The sequence below is a fragment of the Vigna radiata genome, chromosome 9 (genome assembly GCF_000741045.1).
Source record: "Vigna radiata var. radiata cultivar VC1973A chromosome 9, Vradiata_ver6, whole genome shotgun sequence".
NCBI lineage: Eukaryota > Viridiplantae > Streptophyta > Magnoliopsida > Fabales > Fabaceae > Vigna > Vigna radiata.
In genome coordinates this window covers 883,356-910,513 of record NC_028359.1, presented here as the reverse complement: position 1 = coordinate 910,513, position 27,158 = coordinate 883,356, and the positions used below count along the sequence as shown (strand labels likewise).

At 31.8% G+C, this 27,158-nt stretch overlaps 4 protein-coding genes, 1 long non-coding RNA gene and 1 other non-coding gene across 9 annotated transcripts; 3 read left to right on the top strand and 3 right to left on the bottom strand.

Annotated features, from left to right (window-relative positions):
* Positions 1-582: 582 nt before the first annotated feature.
* Positions 583-5,827, top strand: LOC106773626 (heat shock 70 kDa protein 14). 2 transcript variants are annotated; one of them, XM_014660348.2, is made up of 10 exons: positions 583-683; positions 975-2,187; positions 2,517-2,744; positions 2,821-2,916; positions 3,040-3,264; positions 3,970-4,158; positions 4,249-4,395; positions 4,570-4,719; positions 4,806-4,936; positions 5,350-5,827. In XM_014660348.2, exons 2-10 carry the CDS (start codon positions 1,018-1,020, stop codon positions 5,555-5,557), a joined length of 2,544 nt encoding a protein of 847 aa, XP_014515834.1. In that variant the 5' UTR covers positions 583-683; positions 975-1,017; the 3' UTR covers positions 5,558-5,827. The 2 variants fall into 2 exon arrangements, with proteins under 2 accessions (XP_014515834.1, XP_014515835.1); XM_014660349.2 differs by having other exon boundaries at positions 584-683; positions 1,067-2,187.
* A 3,100-nt stretch (positions 5,828-8,927) lies between these two features.
* On the bottom strand, positions 8,928-12,429 carry LOC106773755 (probable inactive nicotinamidase At3g16190). Its single transcript, XM_014660501.2, has 6 exons — positions 12,337-12,429; positions 12,108-12,252; positions 11,914-12,027; positions 9,895-10,129; positions 9,706-9,822; positions 8,928-9,128 (listed from the first exon to the last, which is right to left on the bottom strand). The coding sequence occupies exons 1-6, from the start codon at positions 12,417-12,419 to the stop codon at positions 9,055-9,057; spliced, it is 768 nt and encodes a 255-aa protein (XP_014515987.2). The 5' UTR covers positions 12,420-12,429; the 3' UTR covers positions 8,928-9,054.
* A 317-nt stretch (positions 12,430-12,746) lies between these two features.
* On the bottom strand, positions 12,747-12,820 carry TRNAR-UCG. The gene has a single exon. It is a non-coding gene; the product is annotated as a tRNA-Arg (tRNA).
* A 1,531-nt stretch (positions 12,821-14,351) lies between these two features.
* Positions 14,352-18,962, top strand: LOC106773973 (protein SYS1 homolog). 3 transcript variants are annotated; one of them, XM_022786408.1, is made up of 4 exons: positions 14,352-14,534; positions 14,689-15,201; positions 15,854-16,080; positions 17,686-17,775. In XM_022786408.1, exons 2-4 carry the CDS (start codon positions 14,978-14,980, stop codon positions 17,715-17,717), a joined length of 483 nt encoding a protein of 160 aa, XP_022642129.1. In that variant the 5' UTR covers positions 14,352-14,534; positions 14,689-14,977; the 3' UTR covers positions 17,718-17,775. The 3 variants fall into 3 exon arrangements, with proteins under 3 accessions (XP_022642129.1, XP_022642130.1, XP_014516232.1); XM_022786409.1 differs by having other exon boundaries at positions 14,352-14,551; XM_014660746.2 differs by lacking the exon at positions 17,686-17,775 and adding an exon at positions 18,575-18,962 and having other exon boundaries at positions 14,353-14,534.
* Positions 18,963-19,558: 596 nt separating this feature from the next.
* LOC106773971 (probable sulfate transporter 3.4) lies at positions 19,559-23,495 on the bottom strand. The gene is made up of 13 exons (XM_014660744.1): positions 23,148-23,495; positions 22,761-22,809; positions 22,447-22,654; positions 22,130-22,301; positions 21,568-21,633; positions 21,358-21,471; positions 21,149-21,265; positions 20,880-21,006; positions 20,478-20,764; positions 20,184-20,374; positions 20,001-20,086; positions 19,831-19,907; positions 19,559-19,742 (listed from the first exon to the last, which is right to left on the bottom strand). The coding sequence occupies exons 1-13, from the start codon at positions 23,493-23,495 to the stop codon at positions 19,599-19,601; spliced, it is 1,986 nt and encodes a 661-aa protein (XP_014516230.1). The 3' UTR covers positions 19,559-19,598.
* On the top strand, positions 21,529-23,817 carry LOC111242564. Its single transcript, XR_002669738.1, has 3 exons — positions 21,529-21,670; positions 22,153-22,303; positions 23,130-23,817. It is a non-coding gene; the product is annotated as an uncharacterized LOC111242564 (long non-coding RNA).
* The last annotated feature ends 3,341 nt before the right edge of the window (positions 23,818-27,158 follow it).

The window sequence follows — 27,158 nt, the reverse complement described above, 5'->3', positions numbered from 1 at the left end:
AATCTTTACGATATAAATCTTTAAACGATAAATTTCATTGTTAAAATTTGCTGATAATTTATAATATTTATTATTGATATATATATTTTTTAATAATGAATCCATTGGAAAATTATATATATTTTAAAATTCAATTATTTTTCGTAAAATTCATTATTGAGTCCATTACTAATTGTTTTTTTTTTTAAAAGTAAATTGTTGCTAAATGAATTTTTTAGAATTTAGGATAAAATTCATTGTGATTTTAAAAACAAGTGAGTAAATCCATCTGATAAATGTTTTATTTTTTTAAATATGTGAATAAATTTATCTGTAAAATGTACATAAAATTATTCGTCAAATCCAACTAAAAAAAGAAAAAAAAAATCTTTTGTATTTAACAATCTTTTATATTTAATAGTTTTTATGAAAAGTGGTTTGCATATTATATACACAACATTAACATTAGAACTCAATTATCATAGGGTTAATAAGAACATACATATACGTAGATTAATTAATTACAATGTTAATTACAATGCTAATTACAATGTTAATTACAATGTTTCCGTGCGTTGCGCGGGTAAAAAGCCTGTTTTAGAAGTTTAACAACAATTGGAAATGGAAAAGGTCGTCACTGAAATTTAAAATCAAAACTCCAAAATTCGACACAATCTCTTCTCTTCTCCCTTTCTGTGTTTTGGGTACAAATTACAAACTCCTTAGACTCCTACGATTGCTAACAAAATTCTTTGTTCTCTCTTTCAATTTTGATCCAATTCGTTTCATTCAATTTCCGCTGCTTATCTTTTATTCATGGATGATGGAACGCTGCTTCCTTTGCTAATTATCGTTTTTTAAATGTTGAATTTGCTTAATCTATTATCCAAGTTATTAAGTTATTGTTCGTGCAAGTTGATTAGTTTGTAGTGTTTATGTTTAATGTGTAAATGAACAGTGTAACGACGAGAGTTTTTTTTTTTTTTTTTTTTCAGATTTGATTTTATTCTGTTTTGAGCTGAGTTTTTGTTGAGGAAGATGAGTGTGGTGGGTTTTGATTTCGGTAATGAGAGCTGCGTTGTTGCAGTTGCGAGGCAAAGAGGGATTGACGTTGTGCTTAATGATGAGTCCAAACGTGAAACGCCTGCTATTGTGTGCTTTGGTGAGAAGCAACGTTTCATTGGCACTGCTGGTGCTGCCTGCAGTCTGATGAACCCTAAGAATTCAATATCAGAGTTTAAGAGACTCATTGGCAGAAAATTCTCTGATCCTGAATTGCAACGGGATCTTAAGTCATTGCCATTTCTTGTTACCGAGGGGAATGATGGGTATCCGTTGATTCACGTGCAATACTTGGGTGAGGCTAAGAAATTTACACCTACACAAGTGTTTGGTATGATGTTGTCGAATCTTAAGGAAATTGCAGAGAAGAATCTCACTACGGCTGTTGTTGATTGTTGCATTGGAATTCCAGTTTATTTTACTGATTTGCAGAGGCGGGCGGTGTTGGACGCGGCCACGATTGTTGGTCTACACCCGCTTCAATTGATTCATGAAATGACTGCCACTGCTTTGGCGTATGGGATTTATAAAACGGACCTTCCAGAAAACGATCAACTGAATGTTGCTTTTGTCGATGTTGGGCATGCTAGCATGCAAGTCTGTATTGCTGGATTCAAGAAGGGGCAGTTGAAAGTGTTGGCTCATTCGTATGATAGGTCTTTAGGTGGTAAGGATTTTGACGAGGTTTTGTTCCATCACTTTGCTACTAAGTTCAAGGAGGAGTATAAGATTGATGTTTTCCAGAATGCTAGGGCTTGCTTAAGGTTGAGGGCTGCCTGTGAGAAGATGAAGAAGATGCTTAGTGCAAATAGTGAGGCACCTCTCAACATTGAGTGTTTGATGGACGAGAAGGATGTTCGTGGCTTCATGAAGCGAGATGATTTTGAGCAATTAAGTCTTCCAATTTTGGAACGCGTCAGGGGACCTTTGGATAAGGCACTTGCTGAAGCAAATCTTACCATTGAAAATGTGCATATGGTTGAGGTGGTTGGTTCAGGTTCTCGTGTACCCGCCATAACCAGAATATTGACAGAGTTTTTCAAGAAAGAGCCTAGGCGAACAATGAATGCTAGTGAGTGTGTTGCCAAGGGTTGTGCTTTGAAATGTGCAATTCTTAGTCCCACGTTTAAAGTACGAGAATTTCAGGTAAAGTTTCTTATGTTGGATTATTTTCTGTTTCTTTTCAATTCAGAAGGACCCTTTGTGCCATTGTTGGTTTTTTAAGCTTGTTTGTGTTGTTATCTTTTACTTGTTGCAAAATTGTACAGATCTTTGGGAATTATGATTTATGACATTATTTTAATTACATGTCTATGATGTCTACCTATGTTTAGACCCTTAGAAATTCCCTCATCGGTTTCTATTTTTATTTTTACATTGATTTTCAAAATTGTCGGTCCTGTGAACTGTTGATATATTGAGCTTTGCATGTGGTATGATGTTACTATTTTTTTTTTCCTTTTCATAACGTGAAGGTCAATGAAAGCCTTCCTTTCTCGATTTCCCTTGCATGGAAAGGTACTGGTCCAGATGCACAGGAGAATGCACCACAAAATCAGCAGAGTTCTCTTGTTTTTCCCAAGGGTAATCCCATACCAAGTATCAAAGCTCTAACATTCTACAGGTCAGGAACATTTTCTATTGATGTACATTATGGCGATGTAAGTGAGCTGCAAACACCTACCAAGATTAGCACATATACTGTAAGCCAATGTCCAGCTTTCTTCTTTCTATGTTACATTTCTTTTGGCAGTGTTGTTACTCTTTGAGTGTAAGCAGATTGGTCCGTTCCAAACTGCAAATAGTGAAAGGACAAAAGTGAAAGTGAAAGTTCGTTTGAATATTCATGGAATTGTATCTCTGGAGTCCGCCATGGTAAGGTTTTTTGGCTTTAGAGGTCCTTCTCTCCTCAACTACAATAACCACCGTTGAGCTTATGGTAGTTAATAGAGAGCATTTGTTCTTGTGATCTAACAACTTTTAGTTGTTTTTTTTTAGCTCCTGGAAGAAAACGAAGTTGAGGTTCCGATTACCAAAGAATCAACAGGGAAAAATACTAAGCCAAATATCAACGAAGCCCCAATTGAGGCTGCTACACCTCCAGCCTCCGATGACACTAGTGCAAATGTGCAAGATGCAAAAGTTAGTACTGATGCTTCGGAGGGTGAAAATGGTGTTCCTCAGAATGAAGATAAGCCTCTGCAAACAAATATTGATACCAAGGCGAGTAATGTTGAAAAAAATATTTAAGCAGTTGTTCGCCATTTTCTTTTCATTTCTTTATGTCAATATCGATTTGGTAGCAATATTTGTATTATTTTATTTGGATTCTTTTATCCTTTTATTTATTTTTTCATTTTTTATTTTACGGTGTTATGGTAAGTAATATGATAGTGCTTTAGTTTAAGTTGTTTAAACCCTTTAGAAGAAAAGTTTTTAGAAGAATTTCACAATATGACACTTGTTGAGTTTAATGTGGAATTTCAAGTGTTTGAATCATCCTATAGTTTATTTAACTTGCTTGATTTTTCACTTCAGATTAAATGTAAATCTTAGTGATGGCTGACTTGAGAAATCATTTTCCGTTTTTTTGTTTTTATTTTTAATTAAAATAAATACTTTTTTGTTTTGTTATTTAGTTTATAAAGATTTGTAAAGAGATAGGGAAAACATTTTTTTACCATACAAAAATTTGAAAACTGAAAACAAAGTGAGGACATTGCAATTTATGTAATTATTTGTAAAATCGACAAATAAAAATAATTTTTCCTTAATGTAAAGACCTCGTCTGTTTCTACAGTCATGTACAGTAAGGCATATGTATTATGTTCTATGCTTGTAGGTTTGTGTATCTCAACTAGAGTTGTTCAACATGGTTGGTGATATTTTCACTTTGGCTGACTGAACTTTTCAATGTTATGGGTTCAGGCTCCAAAGAAAAAGGTTAAAAAAACAAGTATTTATGTATCAGAGTTAGTTTATGGAGCAATGGGCTCTTTGCATGTCCAAAAGGCAATAGAGAAGGAGTTTGAAATGGCTTTGCAAGATCGTGTGATGGAGGAAACGAAGGACAAGAAAAATGCAGTTGAGGCTTATGTTTATGACATGAGAAACAAGGTGTGTGTCAATTCTTTCCTCTCTTATTCATGGTATGATGTAAACTAAAATTGCCTATCATCAAATTGTTTTTGTCCATCATCATTTCAGCTTAATGACAAATACCAAGAGTTTGTCATTGCTTCAGAGAGAGAAGATTTTACTGCCAAACTCCAGGAAGTGGAAGATTGGCTTTATGATGAGGGTGAAGATGAAACTAAAGGTGTATATATTGCTAAGCTTGAAACACTAAAAAAGGTATAAAGCTGGGTGATTCCTTCCCTTCTTCCCATCCCTCCGTCTAACTAAAAAGTTGTACAAAGAAAAGGGATTGCAGCCCCTGCTATTGTTACCCTACGTTATTTATGGACAAACATAATGTTAGTTTTTAACATAAGGAATCTTAATGGGTGGTTATTTATGTGATTGCAGCAAGGTGATCCAATTGAAGGACGTTACAAAGAATACATGGAGAGGGGTAATATGATTGAGCAATTCATGTATTGTATAAATAGTTATAGAGAAGCTGCAAAGTCGAAGGACCCCAAATTTGATCACATTGACATTAACGAGAAACAGAAGGTAATGTCTTCTCAAACTTTCTTTCTCTCGCTTCTTTGAATGGTTTTGAATAAATTTGAAGTTGATTTCTTTTTAATGTTGTATAGGTCATAAATGAATGTGTTGAAGCTGAGAAATGGTTTATTGAGAAGCAACAACTACAAAGCTCACTTCCAAAATATATCAACCCTGTACTCTTGTCAGCTGAAATTAGAAAGAAAGCTGAGATTGTTGATAGGTATCTGTTTAGAATCTTATGTAGTATTTGGGTTATTTAGAAATCATTTGGCTTTAGTATTTTTTTTATTCTCTGTGTCACTTAATTTGATTTTAGTAATCTTTGCACCCTTTTTTTTATTGGTTTTGATTCACTTAAACTTTAATTTTTTAAATTCGTTCTTATAACCATTTTCTGCCAACGGGTATTGCATCCAGTCATATTAAATTATTAATTATTTTTATAGGGATTCAAAAAACTTTATCTTATACATTGTTGCTTGTCCATTATCGTGCCATTGCTTTCTGTACTTAGTTGAGAGTTGGGAAAGGATTAGTTATCACTTTTGACCTTTTAGAGTTATCAATATTTCTTTTCTCTATGTTAATTGTTCATTTTACTTTCTATTGAAAAATTATTTATTCTTGTAATAGGTTCTGCAAGCCAATTATGACAAAACCAAGGCCAACTACTTCCACTGGATCAGGAGCCCCATATTCGCACGGTGATGAGACGCAACACCCTAGAGGGAATGCAAATGCCAGCAGTAACGAAAATACTGGGGATAGAAGTAGCCAGGCTGCATCAGCTTCTCCTGAACCAATGGAGACTGATAACTCTGAGAACGGAGACTCTGCATAATTTTTGTTGTTGGTTTGCACTCAAGTTCATGCTCAGACTAATAGTCTCTATACCTTTGTGCAAGCATTTGAGTAAGCATTGGGCCTGGGAAAGATGAACTTTGAAAGGTTGACTGTGAATGACTCCTAACGTTTGGAGTAAGTATAACCCTCTCGACTGGTTGGTATCGTAAGTTTTAATTAATATTATGGTGTTATTTCAGAATACATACTTTTTTCACTAAAAGAGTTTTAAAGAAAATACGACAACATGGTAAAGTTACTTTCTCTAGATTTATAGATTATTTGTATTAGTTTTTTAGAAGATGAATAGTTATTTATAATGTTGTTTACCGTTTAATAAGTAAGTTCTTTTAGTTAACTTCATAACTGTTGTTATGTTTCATGGCCTTTATTCGGCTTTTTCTTGTCGTTTTAACAATGTCACAATGGAGTTCGATTTTCTCACGGGTATTAATTTGATATCGCGTGGATCCTCTTTTCTAAACATAAATTTAGAGTATATAATTTGATTAAATTTCACTTTCCAAATTGATTTTATAGAATGGTATTAACTTTAGGGTTAAATATGTTTTTAGTCCCTATATTTTGGGATGATTTTGGTTTTAGTCTATTTTCAAACTATGGTACGTCCTTCAACTTTAGAAAACTCTAGTTTTAGTCTTTTTTATCAATTTTTTTTAACTTTATTTGTTGTTTCAAGCACGTTTCTTAGTTAACATTGAAGCAAAAATGTGTTAAACAGTGCAAACAATTCAAATGCTATAATGAAACGTGTTTGAAACAACAAATAAAGTTAAAAAAAATTGGTAAAAAAGACTAAAACCACAGTTTTATAAAGTTGAAGGACTAAATTGTACCATAGTTTGAAAATGGACTAAAACCAAAATCGCCCCAAAGTACAGGGACTAAAAACATATTTAACCCTTAAGTTTAAACTTCATTTCTTAACCCTTACCACTTAACCTTTGGTATTCTTTATTCTTTAAGTCTATCATCGGCAAAGGCAATTGCCCGCATGCATGATGATGAAGAGTTTCTTCCTGGACTTCCAGAATTTTTTTTTGCATTTCCATACACATTAATTTGCTAATTTTATTGTATTTTGGATTATACAATTAAAAATGTAAAATATACTTTTTTTTCCAAAATTTGAAATATAAATTTATATTTTGAATTATAAAATTTAAAATAATTCTATAATTTCATATTGTATTTTGAATTATATAATTCAAAATACAAAAATAAAAAATACATTTCAAATTATATAATATAAAATAAATATACATATTCTAGATTGTATAATAAGTAAAAGGATGAAGAGTTGGGGAGGGGGCACTACATGGAAATGTAGGAGATGATTGTGCGTGGAGTGGACAAATGGTCGAGTTGAGTGGAGAGTTGTGTGTGTATAATATAATTTTTTTTTAAAAAATGTATAAAATATTTTTTTTTCAGTATCTACGGATACTTGAATATTTTAAAATACTCATGAATGTTTTCTAAATGTGTATCTGTGCAGATAACAGATTGAATAGCAGATACAATTTTATTTGATAGGTCGGATTACAAATAGATATTATCCGACTCAATCTGTTGTCATGACTCAACCTGTTGTCATCTCTAGTCTGATGATTGTCTTATTTATTTAATTTGACACTCAAACACACTACCTTGATTAAGTTTTAGAGTTTGATTGTTGTTTTATTAATTTAGTTTCGTCATATGGTGTATTTTGGCTTATAAGTATTGCTTAATTTGTTCGTTATGACTATGTATGAAGGTAAATTCAAGGTTTGTGGTATGAATATATTAAGTTATAAGAATAACTAAGGAAGTCATACGATAAAATGTACAAAATTTTAGTATTTCTTGTTTAAATGATTTTTCTATAAGTTAAAATTAGTTTATTTATAAGTTAATTTGTAAAAAAAAATTCTATACAGTTTAATTTATTTTTATATTTATTGTGTTTAAACTTTTTTAGCCTGGAAAATTATTTTATAGGCTTAATAGCGCTAATGGTCCCTATTTTGGTTGCCAATATTCGATTTGGTCCCATTTTTTTTTTGTTCAATTTAGTCCTAAAGTTTGATAATTTTGTTCAATTTGGTCCTTTTCACACGGTGTTTAAATTGGTAACGGAAGACCTTCCAACAGTGCCAAACAGTGTGGTGATGTGGCATTTATCAGCCTATGTGGAGTCTGTTTAGTGAATTTGAAATTATAATTTGAAAAATAATTAGAATTAGGGATTGCATTTCTTAAAAAATAATTTAGGGATTCTAAGGTACCCCAATTTATGAGCAGAGAGTGAAATTAGGTTTAGGGTTCTTCTTCATTTTACAATAACTCCCAATCTTCATATGAATCATGTCTCGTTCACAATGTTGGCATCCAGACACACATCAATTAGTCAGAAAAATTGCACGTTAACTTATGGGGAGCCCAAAGATGACAACTTTCTTGTCCTGGACATTAAAAGGAAAAAAAAAAAAAGACATTAGCAATATAGTGAAAAGGGAGGTTTGAAAAATGGAATGGCATAAGAAAAACAGAAGAGAGTAGGGACCTTGAAGATGTCTTTGAGAGGAGTGGAATTTCGAAGCAAGTCCCTCGTCCCAGGTACGAGCTTTCTGGAGAGAAACATTGGGTGCGGCAGAGGCGATGTCAGTCCCAGTTGCAATCTTGGCGTAAAACTTCGTACCAAGAACTGCAGACATTGATTTCATGATCCGACAACCACCTCGATTCACCATAGCGGAAGCCATCACAAAATTTTTAGGTTGGGAGCTATGAAGATTGGGAGCTATTGCAAAAAGAAGAACCCTAAACCTAATTTCATTCTCTGCTCATAAATTGGGGTACTCTAGAATCCTTAAATTATTTTTTAAGAAACGCAATCCCTAATTCTAATTATTTTTCAAATTACAATTTCAAATTCACTAAACAGACTCCACATGGGTTGACAAATGCCACATCACCACACTGTTTGGCACTGTTGGAAGATCTTCTGTTACCAATTTAAACGCCGTCTGTGAAAAGGACCAAATTGAACAAAATTATCAAACTTTAAGACTAAATTGAACAAAAAAAAAAATGGAGACCAAATCGAATATTGGCAACCAAAATAGGGACCATTAGTGCTATTAAGCCTATTTTATATTTGTTTTTCTATAAGCATTTAAAGAAAATTCTATCCGGATAAGTTTTATATTTAATTTAATGCACATAGCATAATGTTAACAAGTTATCTTGTCTGGTATTTAAAATCGAATTACTGGATCATGATTAATAATAATAATAATAATAATAATTACTATTATTATAGTTATATTTATATTGGACAAAGTAAATACTAAAATAAACATGGTCATGTAAATTAATTTATTATGCAGCACACAAAGGTTCGCTTAACTATACACCGCCAAAGACATCAAAATCTTGTGTCTTGGAATTGAACAGCACAGGTTGCAGAAGTAGCATGGTTCGTGTAGATCAAGCTTTGGGCTTGCTCCATTCTTCTAATGTTGGAGTTGCAACTCCAATATTTTTCATGTCAAACAAATTAGCTGAAACCACCCAAACATTGCTCGTCAATGCATCATTTCCATCAATTTAACTTTAATAAGATTTTGAAAAAACAAGAGAAGCTTAGTTTTGCAATTCTATATGTTTGACTCCTGAAACATGTCCTCTCAGAAATTGATAAATTGCATCTAAATTGATAAATTGCATCTAAAGAAATACAGTTTCATAAGGAATCCTCTCCAGAAAATCAATAAGGATGTATTCAAAAGTGTTGTTCACTTCATTGGGACTTTGAACAGTCAGATAACTTGTAATCTCTGATAATTGTGCAACTTGTGAATTGAGCAGACTCATAGACCAACTTAACTAATTGCCACTCAGTTTTATATATTATTTGACGTATTGTCCGTTTTGGAATATGAAACTTCGTTATGATTTCGTCTTTTTAAAAAACTTTTAAGAGAGTGTAAAGAGAATGAAATATTTAAATTGCATCACATTTTGATTTCTAAACGAAGTGAAACTATTGAATGTGGTAGAAACATAAACATATATAATTCCAGGGAGAACAAAGAAAAATTAAAAGGACAAAGACATTGCAAAGGTGAAGACCATTACCGAGATGAATATCAGGTGTGGCCGCTGCTGTAGCATCAACAAGAACAGTGACTGGTTGATAGTCCAATGCTACAGCATCATAGACAGTTTGCCTAATACAGTTTGGAGTTTGAACACCTACATGAGTCAATACACAAACATATAACTCCTAGTAAGTTGACATTGTGTATTACAAAAACTATTACTCACCAGTGATCACCAGACTGTTAATTCCTGCTCCTTGAAGGACTGAATGAAGGTGTGTATCAAAGAATGCACTAAAACGGGTTTTCACAACTTTATAATCCCCTTCTTTAATAACCAGTCCATCAACTAATTCTACACCTTCACTTCCTTTACTGACTGGACCAACTTTCCCTGCACCATATAGATGGCGACGAAAGAGTTCAACATCTCTTCCTAAGGGATCATGTTCTCGTAGTACCTGGAAACATGTTTAGAAATATAATTCAACAGTTAGATTGCTATTTCTTGATACCAACAGTTCAAGATCTCTGGATAGTGAATATAGAAGGTTTAATAGGTTCGGAGGTCCCTATATTTGGGGGTTTGTTTCAATTGGGTCCTCCAATTTTGAAAGTGATCAATTAGGTCCCTAATTTTGTCAATTTAAATCAATAAAAGTCTTTTCGTTGAATACAGTTAACGCCGTGAAGTTTTTGAACATGTGTTTGAAATTGAAATCCCTAAATTAAAAGGGATTTCACCCTTTTATAATCTATCTATGCAGTTGAAATGATGCCACCTAGAAGCGTCAGCGTGTCACATGTTCAAAAACTTCACAGCGTTAACTGCATTTAACATAAAGGCTTTTATTGATTCAAATTGACAAAATTAGGGACCTAATTGATCACTTCAAAAATTGGAGGACCCAATTGAAACAAACCTCCAAATATAGAGACCTCCGAACCTATTAAACCAATATAGAATGATTGTACTGAAGTAACACTTTAGCTCTAGAACATGGGTTGAATAGAGTCCAACACTTTTCATACAAACAATAGTCCATCTGGTGCTTGATCTTCCATATGTTTAAGAAGGAAACGTGTTTTATTCTGGTTAATCCTAAACTTTGGATTAGGTTCAGTACTCCTTCAAGATAAACTTAAAGGATTCCACCAGTGATAATAACGATTTCAAAACAAGTACACCAAATCACTTCTGACACATAAAACAACTCTTAGTTGTCCTATCTTTTCTCCTGAATCTAAAGTTTACAAATATTATCACTCTTCTCCAAATAATGGTAGGATGACACATTTATATTCATTTTGTTAGGTACAAAACAAAGTCCTATATCAGAAAAAATGAGAGATGGACATGAGTTTATATACACATAAGATGCCTTTACTGTTACAAGGTCTTTTGGAGTAGTACCAAAATCAAAGAAAGATACTTCAAAGACTTCATTGGCAATCTAGTTCTGGTAACTCAAGGTTTAGAAAATGAATAAGAATGATAGGCTTGTAGGAACTTGTGCTAGTTTTTCTTTTGTGTTCTTCCTCCTCTTAAGTAGACTTCCTATGATATGACAATTGTAGCATGAATGTCTTTATACTGTACAGGAGATTATGAACAAAGTATTGCATAATTGCTTGATATAACTTCATTTGAATTCTTCTTTGAAAAACCTGATATTAGTGTACTTGTCAGTCACTTAATATAAAAGAAGAAACATGGTGCAATAACTTGTTTTAAGTGTATTTGGTATATATAATTGATTCTAAGACACCCGGAATCAATTGTTATTTTTTCTTTGTTTTCTTAATAAAATAGTAATAAATAATTAAAAAATAATATAAAAACTAATGAGTAAAAGCATTTTATTTTTTCACTCTTTTCTTTTTTCTTCTCTTCCATTCCCTCAACTTCCTTCGTCTACTAAACGAAACATAAAAATAAAAAAACACTTACACTTGTGTACATTTTCATATTCTTTCCCTAATAATGAACAATGCTTCTATGAATAAATAAATAATATATGCAATCACAGTGGACAACAACACAATATCTTAAAAGTCATAATGAAAATGGTTCTTCATTGATGGATAACAATGCTAAATGATCATTAAACTCTACTTTTACAAATTACAACCTTTCATACTAACATTTATTTCAATTCATTGAAAGAAAAACATTGATTTACATTTGAAACATTATTCCCACCTTTAATTATCCAGGAGGAAAACAGAGAAAGAATGTAATTACCCAGATAATGAGAATTCCACGCTGCCTAGCAACATCCACAGCTTTAATCACATTAGGGACAATTTCTTTCCCTCCTTTGACAAGAAAGGGACCCACACCTTCTATAAAATCTTTCTACAGACACAGATAGAAACCTTAATTTCTCAGAACACTTTCTGACCAGGAACAACATCGGAAAGTAAACAAGTAAGTACCTGCATGTCGATCACGAGAAGGGCCGAGCGATTGGAATCATCTGCCATTGTTTCCAAAGAGTGAGCTCGAGCAAGTGCAGATTTTGAGCGCAGTGACAAAGGCTTTGGCCAATTGGGTCTCTTATTATGTAGGATATTGGTCCCACTGCACACACAACAACGTGAAAGACAAACCCCAGAAAAAGTAAGAGGAAAAAACCGAAATTGAAGAGAAAGAAGAAGAAATTACCTAAAGCTGAAATTGGGTGTTTTGCAGTGCTTCTGAAATGGAAGAGGTGAGAGATTGAACTGTGCAGACTTAGCCATTAACATGCATCATCCATATTTTGTTTTCTTTTTATTTGACTTTTTTTATTAAATAAAAAGTTAAATATGATTTTAGTCAAATTAAAATTAATCTACTTTTTAAATTTTAGATTCAATTTAAATAACTATTAAAAATATAAACAATAAGATAACTATTTTAATTTTAAAAATATATATACATAAAATATTAATGTCCATAAATTAATAAAAGAATCAAAATGATTAAAATTTTCATTTTTATGTATAAGAATGGATTTGATTTTTCTTATCATATTTATAAATATATATAAAAAAAATGTTATTTTTTTTCCTATTGATGAAAAAAGAAAAGTTCGACCACAGTGGGAGTCGAACCCACGACCTTTTGATCCGAAGTCAAACGCGCTAATCCACTGCGCTATGCGGTCAATTACATTTAAATCACTGAACATAATTTTAAATCTATTAAATATGTTTCATAAGTTGCACCAAAAGCACAATAAATAATAGGTTTAGACTTCTTTTTGGTCCCTAAGTTATGAGCAAATGTTCAGTTTATTCCCTGCTTTTAAAAATGTAAATCTTTGGTTCCTAAGTTATAAAAAATGTATCAAATGAGTCCTTTTTTTATGTTCATGGTTAAAGTACAAAGAACAATGACTCATTTGATACATTTTTTATAACTTAGGAACCAAAGATTTACATTTTTAAAAACGGGAACTAAACTGAACATTGACTAATCACTTAGGGACAAAAATAGGTTTAAACCTAAATAATAAAGCTATTAAATTAGGGACTAGCCTAAGTAGAAAGCATATATGTTTATAATTTATAAATGACAATTCAACTTTTCATATTTTATTTATAAGACTTTATTTATTTATTTGTGAGTTGTTAATCCTAACTTATATAAGAATGTAAGTTTGAAATTGATATATTTTTTTATTTTGTAATAATAAATATTAAAAATGTTTTTTTAACACGATTTGGAACCTTTCATATTTTATTTATAAGACTTTATTTATTTGTGAGTTCTTAATCCAAACTTATAAAAAGATGTAAGTTTGAAATTGATATATTTTCTTGTAATAATAAATATTAAAAATAACTTTTTAATACGATTTGAAATCTTTCATATTTTATTTATAAGGCTTTTTATTTATTTGTGAGTTCTTGATCCAAACTTGTAAAAAAAATGTAAGTTCGGTATATTTTCTCATTTTGTTTAACAATAAACTTTTTTAACACGATCTTGAACTTTTCATATTTTATTTATAAGACTTTTTTTTATTTATTTGTGAGTTCTCAATCCAAACTTATATAAGAATGTAAGTTTGAAATTGATATATTTCCTTATTTTGTAATGATTTTTAACACGATTTGGAATTTTTCATATTTTATTTATAAGACTTTTTATTTATTTTTGAGTTCTTAATCAAACTTATAAAAAGATATAAGTTTGATTTTTTTTTTATTTTGTTTAACAATAAACTTAATAAACTTTTTTAAAACGATTTTGAATTTTTCATGTTTTATTTATAAGATTTTTTTATTTATCTGTGAGTTCTTAATAAAAAATGTAAGTTTGAAATTGATATATTTTCTTATTTTGTATCAATAAATGTTAACAATGAACTTTCCAACACTGTCTTTATTATTTGCTTGAAAAAAGCAAATTTGATTGAATATCAACTACTATTCAACAACATTCTGTCATAATTTTAAATGAAATTTAATTAATAAGAGTGTAATAAAATAAAGTGTTGGAAAATATGATTATACCACTTTATTTACTGCTTGTCATTGGTTTTAATTTAATATGTTGTTTCAAATCAATTTTTTTCAATATTTTTTTATTTAATGATTTTTGCTCAAAGATAAAAATAAATTATATATATAATAATTTATTTTTATCTTTTAATAAATATGTATGATTGGTAATTTAGCATCAAACAACGCCAAAGATACGAAAACGACAAATCAGAAAGCAAAAACGACACTTGGGAGTTTCAACTTCATGCTTAGTGAATTTGCGTGCAATTCTTCTCCCAAAATCTTCGTCTCTCGCCAACGCCATCGTCGTTGGAGAACATTCTAATTTTCTCTCCAACAACAAGTTGTTCTTACCCTTCTCAATTTTGGGTGTGTGCTCCCAATCTGTAAATTCCCTTCACTCTCTCTATTCATCTCACTGTTACTAGAAAGTTGGAATCTCCTTTCTCTTCAATTTCTCGTAAGATACATCGATCACGTACTTATATTGATTTGTTTTTCTCACGCTGATTTTATTTTTCAGTCGATTTTCCCGTCAAAAGTTACCACTTCAAGAATCCAGATCTGAGTGTGCAGGAACCATCGTTTGCATTTGGATAACATTGATTTGGGTTTTGAAGTGCTGTAAGGAAACTGGGGTTCCTAAAATCTGTACCTTTTGTCGAATGACGACTGGTGTGGCTTCTATTGCGGAGATTTGGATGACTGGGTTGCTGCTGTAGTGGAGGAAGTTTGAGAATTGGTTTCGATTTGTTTGAGGAAGTTTTCTGGGAGGACTAGGTTTTCGTGAAGGACTTTGTCGGGTCGGCGTCATGTTCTATGGTGCGGTGGTATGGGACCCTTGGCTTATTGTTGCTCAAATTGTGTGTCTTCAATGTTTGTACTATATCACCCTGGGGTTGCTCTTGTCGATACTTGTTGGCACGCGTGTGTCTCGGATGAGTCTCGTGTATTTCTTTGACTATGTTGCGATTACCACCTCTACCGTTACTGGTTGGTGTGTTATTGCTTCATTTCTGCTAAGTTCAGTTGCAGGGTAATTGTTCTTTTTCACCTTGGCCTATAATTGATTACTGATTGTGAGTCGTGACTCTACTTCTCAGTAGTGTATCGTATCTTTTAACTTACTGGTTACAAGATTGTATTCATTCATTTGATTGCTTCTTTGAAGTTTCTGAATGAACCTTTAGCATTTTGTAGCCATGCATTTAGCATATATTCCTCTTTCTTTCATTATTTTCTGTTATGCCTCTAAGTTTATAAATGAATGTTCATTCTTAAAGCTGCTCTAATGTTTGTTCTCCTTGTGTTGAACTGGTTGTGCTGTATTCTAGAGTAGGGAAAGAAACAAAATTAAGGTTGGGACCTTTGAGATTGATGTGTCTTTAATTTGAAATTTTAAGTTCTTTTTCTTTCAATGCTTTTAGAATGTTAAAAAGCGAGATTGATTTGTAAATTAGAGCCTGTTTGGAATGTTACAAAATAAGAAATAATTTGTTTTTTCTAATTCTAGTGAGTTAACTGTTTTATATTTAGAAATTCTGTCCAATATTGTGTTTCTGTTTATTATTTTTAGTGGAAGGATTGAACAAAGGAGGCATTCTTAGCTGTTTGGTTACGGCTTCAATGTATTATTTGCTGCAATAATGTTGTAGCCATTGTACTTATCCCACTGTTTTTTTATGCAGGTCGATATATATGTTTTATTTGATTGAAAGATCACGAAAGTGTTTGGATTTTTCGGCCACTCTCTACATTGTCCATCTCTTTATATGCATTGTGTATGGTGGTTGGCCCTCCTCTATAACGTGGTGGATTGTCAATGGTTCTGGAATTGCAGTGATGGCCTTGCTTGGTGAACGTCTGTGCATGAAGCGGGAACTCCAAGAGATATCATTAACACGATTCCGTTCAAGTAAGAATTTCTTCCTGCAATGCTTAGCTGGCTAACTGGACATGTATTGTTTAAAGATTTGTTTTCTTATGTTATATTTTGTATGTTGCGCCGTACTTTCTTCTATTTTGTGTTTAATTAGTTTTAGAAACCTGAATGTATGTTGAGGCTGTCAAACTGAATTTGTGTTAGGTGAGCATTTAAATTCTATATGTATGTTGTTTAGGAAGTTCTTATTTTCTTTCTCTTCTTACCTTTTGTCCTTTGGAAAATTATGTTTGGAAGGCAAAACCTTAATCTATGCATTAGGTTTTATGTTCTCATTTCTGTTTGCGTAATCATATTGCATTAGTTTTAGGTTTTATGCTATGCTCTTTGTGGGTAGCTCACATGATCTAGAGCTGGGGAAACCTAGGAGAGCAGTGGAGTTTCATTAATAGCAGTATGCTCCCTGTCTTCTGAAAAACAATAGGAGTTGGCTATAGTGTAAGAGGTTAGTCTTTTACATTTAGTAGCTGACCGTTGTTTGAGGAGGATTGCCTCCGATGGAAGATCCCTGTCAAACCCATTCTCCCTCCCAAAGTAATCAGAGCTCTCTTCAATACCAATTTGAATTAGAGCATCTATTCTCCTATCTGATTTAAGGCTGAGATAAAAAGTTGTGAAAATCTGGTGATAGAATTTTAAATTGATGAAAGAGCCTTGATGAATAGTATGGTACATATTACCAAATGACAATTCAATAAAACTCTATTGTTTCTGAGTCACCACCATATGACACATGTCAAATTCTAGAATATTTCTATTCTATTAGCATACTGCCAATTTATATTTTGTTGTTACATTCCCTTTTCATCCTGTTTTGTAATGGGCAATGTGACAGCCTCTTGGCTCATGATCCACCACAGGTGTAAGAATTCCCTGTTGCCATAGATAGTACTTTTAGTAGTGAAAGAAGGGGGAGAAGAAACCTTAATCGTTTTGGGAGCTTCCCCTTACTTGAAAACGGTCACAACTGAACTATTTTTGAAATTATTGAAAGATCCTTCGCCCAAATCGCCCTCTGAAATTCGCCTGCAACTTCTCCACCTCCCCCTTTCACTGTCTCCCTTCAGGCCGTTGGAGTTTCTGAGGTAGGTAGGTCAAAACCAAACAAGTGCCTCTTTGTTTGCACCAGGCCTCCAGATCGTGCTCTAAACCAACACCTCCAATTCTGGCCAACACCATGGAGCCACCACCTGACCTTGTTGACTACCATGTCACCTCCTCAAGCATCAAACTTCCAAATTGAAACCCAGCCATCTACCCAGCTCAGCGGCAAACAGTGAAGGCAGAGAAAAGCAAGTAAACCCCACACCGTTGCAAATCTAAAATCCAGCAAGAATAAACCGAAAAACACAGCTTTATCTAAAATCTGAACTCAAGTTAACAAAACAACAAATGTGTATGATCAAAATCACACATTTAATTCTAATTCAATAAATAATAATTATAATAATGAATGGTTTGTGCAAATTTTCACCAAAATTGATCAATAAGGGTGGGCAGAGGTGGGGTTGGACATGACACTGGCAGTGAGGTAGTAGAGGGCAAAGAAAGAGATCTAATTTGTGGGTTCCCATGCAGAGGGAATAACTGGAAAAGAGACATACACGTGAAGATTAGCCCATGCAACAATAAGAAATGTTTCATCCTTTTAACGCAAGGTGAGCTACGTATATCCTATGACCTCTTTTGGGTAAAGAGGAGCCGATATATTTTAATATTTAGTAAATATAAGGTCTGTTTACGTAGACTTTTTTCTGAAAGTTGTTAACTTGTAAATCTTTTAAAATTTATTTATTTATATTTTACTAGAAAGAAATAGATTCATACTCTAATTGTAGGTTGGAGTGTGGGGGGTATCCTATTGCACACTTTTAAAATTTGCAGTCTTTCTGAGTAAACACCCCTCTGGAACTAGGAATTTTCATTATGTAGACACTAGCGAAAGACAGAATGTTTTGCCTATCTGCCCGTTTTTTATTTTTTGCATAAATTATCAAATTTAATTTCTTTTATCAGTTTAATATGTTTAGTTTGATGTGGGAGTCTCAAAAAGAGTGGTGGTAGATGTTTTGGGTGCAGTTGAAGGGTACAGTAGTCTAACAAAATATGCATACCAAATGAGGGTATTCTCTTTATTATAGATTATAGAAGAAGATTATTAATTTATTATAGACTAGAGAATGAGAGGCCCTTCATACCTTCTATATTTTTAAAGAGTGGAAATAAAACAAGACAGAGATAAAGAATAGAATAGTGTGAAATAAATAGTGGTTTACCAAAGTGGTTTTTCGGGGGTATAACAAGGCACAAAAATGTGTACTCCGACACCTTGTAATCATTTTATATTTAGTATAGATATAGATTGTCGTTTATAGATAATGGCGTGTTAGAGAGCAGTCCGTTTTGTATACTGTCTAAAAGATGGTTGACTATACCTGTTGCTTAATACTGTCTTACTTCCTTGCAGATGTTTGATTGGCTGAATACATTTTTCAAGAAAGAAGTTCGGCAGGATGGTAACCACTTTTGCTTCTATATATTGGACCATTTACGAGATACAGCCCAAGAAGTGAATAGTTCTATTCTGCCGTTGAAAGACCTACATTTCCATTTAATTCTTTAGTTGCAATAGAAATGAAACATATATAACCAGACGAGTTTAGGTACATAATTTTCAGGAATTACTGGAAGTCTTAATGTAATTTATTTATATTCTATTTTGATTTTCCAACCCTTTGGTGTTGTTGGTTAAGGTGATGCATTAGTTGATAGAATTTCTCTTCTTTTTACCCTTTTTGTGAGTTTTCGGTTCTTTTTACAGTCATGGAATTATGTTACTTCTTTCTGTCCCGCTACTTTGAGGTTGTTATATCAGTTAGCAGATTGAACCTCTTCGTCAGTTTTTTTTTAATTCTTTATTGATTGATAAATTTGAACCACAGTTTTGTTCAATCTTCCTCCACGTAGTTTGATTGCTAATGTTACATTGTCCATGTAGTTCCTTATTAAAGGAAAGAGATGTAAACCATTTGTAATCATCCTTGTCGTGGCAGTGAAGCTTGTTAAAAAACGGATTACTTTGTTTATACGTTGGCATTGGAAGCACTGGCTCCGTTAAAAATCGCTTTCTCTTTTGTTAGTGCGAGGTCTTTTCTTTCAAATTGGGTAAACTTAACATTCGTGTTAAGAAAAAGGAAAAAGAAAAATAGTCATATCAGGAAAAAGGAGAAGACTGGAATGCTCGTGCTTTATTCTTTCTTTCATTTCAAAATATCTATCATATTTATCAATGTCTACGGAATAAAGTCATCTCTATATTTTGCTTGGATGCTCTTCTGAAACAACAAAAAGCCTCGGTTTGTCAAGGTTTGTGCTAAAACCAAGTAAACCATTTTGGAGGCAAAATAACATTTGATGTTAAGAGAGTTTCTGAAAGAAGTTAGAAGCCTCATTTTTTTTTTCCTTTTGTGACTGAAATTAATCTATGGAATTCAAGGCTGAGCTTTCCATGAAGATGAAATGTCAGCCACAGCTTCTCCAACAGTGAGATAGACAGCTTTCAACCCAAAGGAATCCAAAATATTTGACTGATGCAACTTTTCCATCACATTCCCAACAGGATTTGCCAACACAAGCTGCACCACGAATTATGAAAATAAGTATTTAAAATAAAAGTGATGGAGTCTTAATGGCCTTGTAATATGGTGCTATCAGTATCTATACCTGAAGTGATCTTTTGTCCAGCACCTTCCTAAGTTCACATAGAGTATCGGTTCCACTTGTGTCTATGGCTGTAACAGCTGGGGAAAGAAAGAAAGTAAGAAATTATTGTTTTCAGTCAAAAGTATCTCAAAACTTGAATAAAAAAACTTCAAGTCAGATGAAATGCATACCCGTCATGTCCAAAATTATACACTTCAATGTACTTTCATTGTTTGCTTTTACTCGCTCTTCCTCTTCTCGAACCCATCTCAGTATCCTATAGCAGGAAAATCACTCAAGTGGTTGGAATCTCAGAATCACTCAGAAATTGCCTCTAAAAAAAATCTGACAATCTATAAGTCGCTTTATCTAACCTTTCTTGCAGGTACGTTGAATTAGCAAAGTAGATGGGAGACTCAACTGCCAAAATGATAAATGAAGGAATCCTCAAAGCTTCTCTATATTGGTTTAGGTTGTGGAATATTGGCGTCCCCGGTATATTCCCCAAAACCAGTGTGTTTGGCCTAGAGACATGAAGCAAGATCTTGAAGACTGATATTCCCACCTAAAGATTTTGGCAAACCAGTTATATTAATCACATAGCATCAACACACCATTTATTTTAGGTTTCTAATAACAAGAAACAGATTAAATTATTCCTAGCTTACCGCTATTCCAAGGCCAAGAGGCACTGAAATGAACAGAACACCGAAAAAGGAGCACAAGCAGGCCAAGAAGTCAAGCTTGTCAACCTTCCACAATTTATATGCAGCTTGATAATCTATTAGCCCTACAACAGCAGTGATTATAATGGCTCCTAAGACTACATTCGGTGTGTAATAGAACAGCGGCATCAGAAACAAAAGGGTCACAAGAACTGCCGATGCCATGATTATATTTGATACTGCTGTCTGTGCCCCAGCATTGAAGTTAACAGCTGATCGAGAAAATGACCCTGCAAATTTATTTTAATGTCAGAATGGACGTTTTCTCAAAAAATTCCACCTCTTCAATAACTTAACTACTAGTAAGTTGTCAGTGACGTGGTCAAATGACAGAAGAATCATTACCTGATGTGACATAGCATGAAGAACAAGAACCAGCTATGTTCATAAGACCAATGGCCATCATTTCTTTGTTTCCATCCACCTGGTAGTTCTTTAGTGCAGCGAATGTTCTTCCCACTGCAATTCCTTCCTGAAACAGAAGATAATAGCAGTTGAGTTATATGGTGTATTGTTTGTGTGTAAGGAGAGGACCATGTTATTTACAACATGCAATTTGCAATTTCCTTAATATTTTCTGTAGCCATTATATTTCTCAGTTTGGGGTAACTTACAGTGAGAGACAAAATCCCAGTGACAAGTCCTGTTTTGAGAGCAAGAGCCAAATAAGGACCATTGAAGTATAACATGTTTGATGATGGTGGATTCAGTCCTTTTGGTAATTCACCGATCTGACAGAGAAAAGGATAAACATTATTAGGAACGAAAATAACATTTCAGCATGTTTGTTCAAAAAATTAGAAGGGGAAGTATCCTTTCTTACAATTGCAATTTTATGGGTCTTATTTCTGAGAAAAAATACTAAAATGGTTGACAGAATGACTGATATCAACGGGGCAGCTGCTGAAACCCAGAATAATTTTGGCTTCCTCAAGCTCTGTTGCAATCATTATGAATTTTCAGATCTCAAGAAGTAGCTGAATTGTCTTAGAATCTTACAATGTATATGTGTATTCGAGATATAGAATCTTACAATGTGCCTTGTTGTCAACAGGAATAGCAAGAAACTGAATCCCAGCAGAAGGTTTTGCCATGACCACTGCACAAGTTGCTCAAAAAATTTAGTCTGCATATACGTAATTACACTTACTGGGACAAATCTGAAATTTAATCTTCATTTAGAAATTGACCCTTAATTTCCTAGCTTTTCCTTTCATGATATGATTAGAAGGAAGAAAGTCTTAGTTTGATCAATAGTTGGAATCTAATCCCTTAATATAAAAGTCATAGAATATACACACACACACACACACGAATAACTGGTTTTCAATTACCAATCTCAATTCAATGATAGTGTCAATGCTTATTTCTTAAAACAGAATCAGTGCTATCAGAATGCTTTACGGTGGGGATTTTATTTTTTGTTTTAAAGCTGCTTTACTTTGCCAACTATTTACAATATGCAAAACAGTAGCTGCAATATATATCTAAAAAAATGTTGTGGCCGTCCTTTTAAAAAATATTATTTCCATTTGAACTTATATTATTACAAAATCTGAGTAAAACTAGAATAAAGTATCAGTATCCAACTTTACCTCTTCTCTTTGCTTGAAAACAGAGATAAGCACAGGCGTTATTTGCATCTTGTTGGTGAAATGGACTATTCCAAGCAACCCTTTCAGCTGCTGTAGTGACACAATAATGGCTGCACCAGCCATGAAACCTACCAGAGTTGCCTTTGAGAGAAAGTCAATCACAAAGCCTAACCTGTAAGGATCATCAAAGGCTTTTATCAGTCATAGAATACTGCTAGCCAAATATCATTCATCATAGGCCATATTTTTTTTCAAGTTTCTATATTTAAATTTAAGTGAAAAAATCTACTATATAAAACTAAACCATGATTTAATACCTTAATATACCCAGAGAAGATTGGAACAAACCAGCAAAAAAAGTGGCAGTGAAAGCCATTTTGAGATAGAGAATAGGATCTTGAGTATAAGAAATCGTCTCAGTTAACATTGATCCCATGACCAAAGATGCAATTGAAACTGGACCAACACCCAGATGTCTAGAACTCCCAAGCAGGGAATATATCAATGGAGGCACAAAGCTGGAATCTGCATAATATTCACACCACTTGAAACATTACTCACACATCGTCATTGATCATATACACATCTACCACAAGAACTCAATCACATGCACAAACAAAAGGGTACTGACATAATCCAAGAATGGGTGGCAAGTTTGCTAGCTTAGCATAGCTGATACCCTGCACACAAAAAATTCAAACTTAAACATACTTCTATGAGACATGCACCAAGCATTATGAATCATTACAAAATCCAAAATAGCCCCTTATCCATGATCTCAGAAACTTTTCACATGACACTTCACAGAGCTTTTCAATTTTCAAGACAAAATTTAATAAAACTCGGTTACATGTTACGTGAAGATTGTTTGTCAGGTAATTCAGTTCCAGACTACATGGTCTGTCTAAACTCTGACATGAAACAAAGTTTTCAATTCAGAAAACTTGTCCAACCCTGTTTAACTTTCTGGTGGTTTTTGATCATGTATGAATACTGCTAGAAAGAAAAAAGGTGAGACCTGAGGAATGGCGAGGCTTGCAATGGTGAGACCCGAGATGATGTCAGAGCGGAGAAGGGAAAGGTTGTAGAGAGGGGCCCATTGGAAAATGGGGAAGATGTATTGGAGAGCAAGGAGAAGTTTCATGAAGCAAGTTTGGTTCTTGAACCTGTGAAGAGGATCATCTGGGAAGAATATCTCAGAGAGTCTATGTCTAAGTTTTTGCAAGGTGGTTCGTTCTGGTGGCAACTGAACCTTATGGATTTCCATGGCTGGCACTGGCATTGCCATTTCTGTATCACTTTGGATCTTCATGCTGCAGCCATTGTTGCATGCTAAGTCCTCGACTCTGTTAAAGTTTACACCCATTATTGCTCAGTTTTCTCTTAGCAAAAAACACAGAGAAGCTACGAATTTATAGAGGCAGAGAAACAATGGCATCAACTCAGCATAGGGTATCTGTCGTTATCCAAATTCCTGCTATTGGAATATTCCGATTTCTCTTCTTCAACCACTTCTCATACAACATAGAATAACCAGTGATACACTTTTTTATCTTCTGTTAAATATAATCACACTCCAATCACATAAAAAATTCTGCATTATTCTTCCATTAAATGCTTAGTGAGGTAAATCATTATGGAGGCAATGTTTGTTTTATATATATTCTCTCTGGAAATTCATAAGGAAAAATGTTGGTGTTTCAATGTTTTTTTTCGTTATGCAGAAAGCATGTGTATATGTAGACTTCAAACATGCATTTAGAATTTGAGTAATAATATCATGAAATACTTTTACATTCTTGACACAGGATATAAGGGTAGAATGGTTCAAAAAGTGTAAATTTTTGTAGTTTTTCAATAAAGAAAAGAGTAAAAAGTGAATAACAATAGTGTCAAATGAATATAAGAAATTTAGGTGTGTCAAATAATATTTTTCTTATAATTTACGTACTTGGTGCATAAATTTAAGGATAAGATATTTTAACAACTTTTTTTAACCATTTTTTACCAACAAATTATGTGTCATTGTTTTATTGGTTAGTATATTTAAAAGTGACTAATCATGAACTATCATAAGTAAGTTATTGTAAAAAAGTTATAAAAAAAAGGGATAATTATATTTAGACAACATTTTTTTTACAACATTTGTGATTGGTCAAAAATTACTCCACAATATGATTATTATTATTATTGATTGTGGAGTGAATTTTGACCAATCACATACTGAGAAGTAATCAATGTTTAAATGTTGTCAAAAAAATGTTGTCTAAATATTATTATCCAAAAAAAAGTTACTAAAGATATATTTTTCTATATTTAAAGCACTAATTAATTCATTTATGATTTGTTAATAACTTTTTTAACATTTTTTTTATAATAAGACATGTGTCACCGCTTTATTGGTCTATTTGAATTTATTTTTAAAAAAATATCTAAAACAGACCAATCACAAGTTATCAACTGGTTAAAAAGTTATTAAAAAAATTGTTTTCATTCATTTATACATGTGAGATTATACTATAAACTCTGAAATTACTATAATTTTAATTGCGTATTTTATAAAAGTATTGAATAGAAATTAATTGTTTATATGTTATCGACAAAGTCAACACTTTTAAAATATTAATGTATTAAATTTTTTGTATTTAATGAATATGACAATGTTGTATAGTAATTTAAAAATATTTTAAAATGTTTTAGTGTTTTCTATATAAGTGTTAGTACAAAATACATCTAATTACGATGATTTTACATCAAAATATTGTAATTGTTCTAGTATACTTAATAGAATAAATAGAGAAAATGAGAGTTTATTTTTTTATCTCTTTTTACTTTGATTTTAAGTTAGTTGAGATAACATTGTTAGTTTCATTATTATATATGAGATATTGTTTATTTTAAAATTTTATTTTAGTGTCTAATGTAAACGTTCTTTTAAATTCAGGCCACTTACCAATTACGATTATCATTCAGGATAATGATATTTAGACAATTTCTTTTTTATAATATTTTAATATTGATTATGTGTCAATATGTGATTAGTCCAAAATTATTCCATAATAATGTTTATGATTATTATTATTGATTGTGGAGTAATTTTGGACCAATCACAGATTAACACGTAATCAGTGTTCAAATGTTGTCTAAATATCATTATCCATTCATAAATTTTGAAATTGGTGTGTAACTAGTCTCTTAACTTTCACACCAATAATATTTCCATTTCTTTTTAATTTATAGACGAAATGCGATGAAATATAAGGATGTTGGTTTTATTATCCAAACAAAACTAATAATTTCCACTCTTCTATATTTTTGAGAAAGAAAAATTTTTGTTTATTTTTTTATAATTTAAATCTTGTAACAACATCTTGAAAGTCAAAAATCTTAATAAAGATCTTAACTTTAACCTAAGTCTTATAAAAACATTAAAATTAATAATTTGATTTTATATAAGATCTTAAGTTTTAAAAACAATGCTTAATAACTAAAAAAGTTGATAATGTAAAAAATTGAAGTGCGAATAAAAATTATAAAAATGTAATCTTTTATTACCCTGAATAGACTTTAAAGAATCTACCAGTTTAGCATACCAAATAAATATAGACAAAGAATGAAAAATGTTAGCCTAATTAATATTCTCTCGATTCCTGCTCCAAATTTAGATACCAATTATATTTGTTTTTCAAAAATAAATTAATTTGTGACCATAACTTCAACTTATTTATCAAATTTGGTTAACTGCAGATTTATATTTAGTAAACTTAGTGATATAATATTTAATGTTGAATATATGTATGGTTCATTGATGTTATTTTTCTTTATTTTAAAAAAAAAATGGAGTACCAAAATTAATTTTGTTAATCAAGTCATCAAATTTCAGCTAAACCATTTAAGCTGTTTATAAAAAATTTTAGATGACTGTAAAAATGCATATATACAAATTAATCTCGTATAGTTTTTAAAATAAAAATATTTATTAGTAGTGATATAACATAACCAAAGAGCCAAACTTGTATACAAAATGAAAATAAAATATACTAAAATGAGGAAGTGAGACTATCAAGTGTTTAATACTTGAAATATAAAAATTTGAAATGGTCACTCATCATTATCATGATGACCACCTTTGATGGACTGGAACAATCAACTTACCTACGAAAATGGTGGTTTAACCATGTTTGGAAATTCTTAAAAAGCAATGGTGTTGGCAAGTTGGTTGGTGAGATGGGCAAACATAGCTGGAGTGAAAAACGAGGTTAAAGAAGCTTTTTTGGTGTTTTGAAAACGAAAATGTCTTTTTAACAACTTTTTTTGACAATTTTTTGATAACGTGACAGTTTGTAATTGATTCGTTTTAAATATTTTTTTACAATAAATTTAAACAGATCAATAAAATAATGACACGTATCTGTTATTAAAAAATTGTTAAAAAAAATTATTAAAATATTATTGTCATAGTGAGAAAACACTTAAATTAACTTAAATAGACTAAAGACAAATAAGAAATAGAAGAAAGACACATTTCCAAGTAAAGAAGATAAAGAACCCTAGATATAGAAATTAACATTATTTTTAATAAAAAAAAATCTCAAATTAACACTACTTTTAATAAAAAGAATCATAATGTATTAGGTTTATGTGTTTTTTTTTTATATATATATATATATATATATATATATATATATATATATATATATATATATATGATGTTTAATTTTGTCACTTTTAATTAATATAATATTTATACTTATACTTAGATTAGTTTTAATTGTATAAAATAATTTTTACTCTTTTTAAAATAACTTTTAATAACATAACTCTGTTATATACACAAATTTAAAATATTTTAGAGATTATTTCAATTATATAAAACATATTTTTGTAAATAATTGCATTATGTTTAAATATGTATATTTTGTGTATGAGATTAAATATTTGTATGTAGTATTAATGGGTCTAATAAATTTGAATAAACTTTGATATAATATATTAAAAGATAGATTAAAATTTAACAATTTAATCTTAT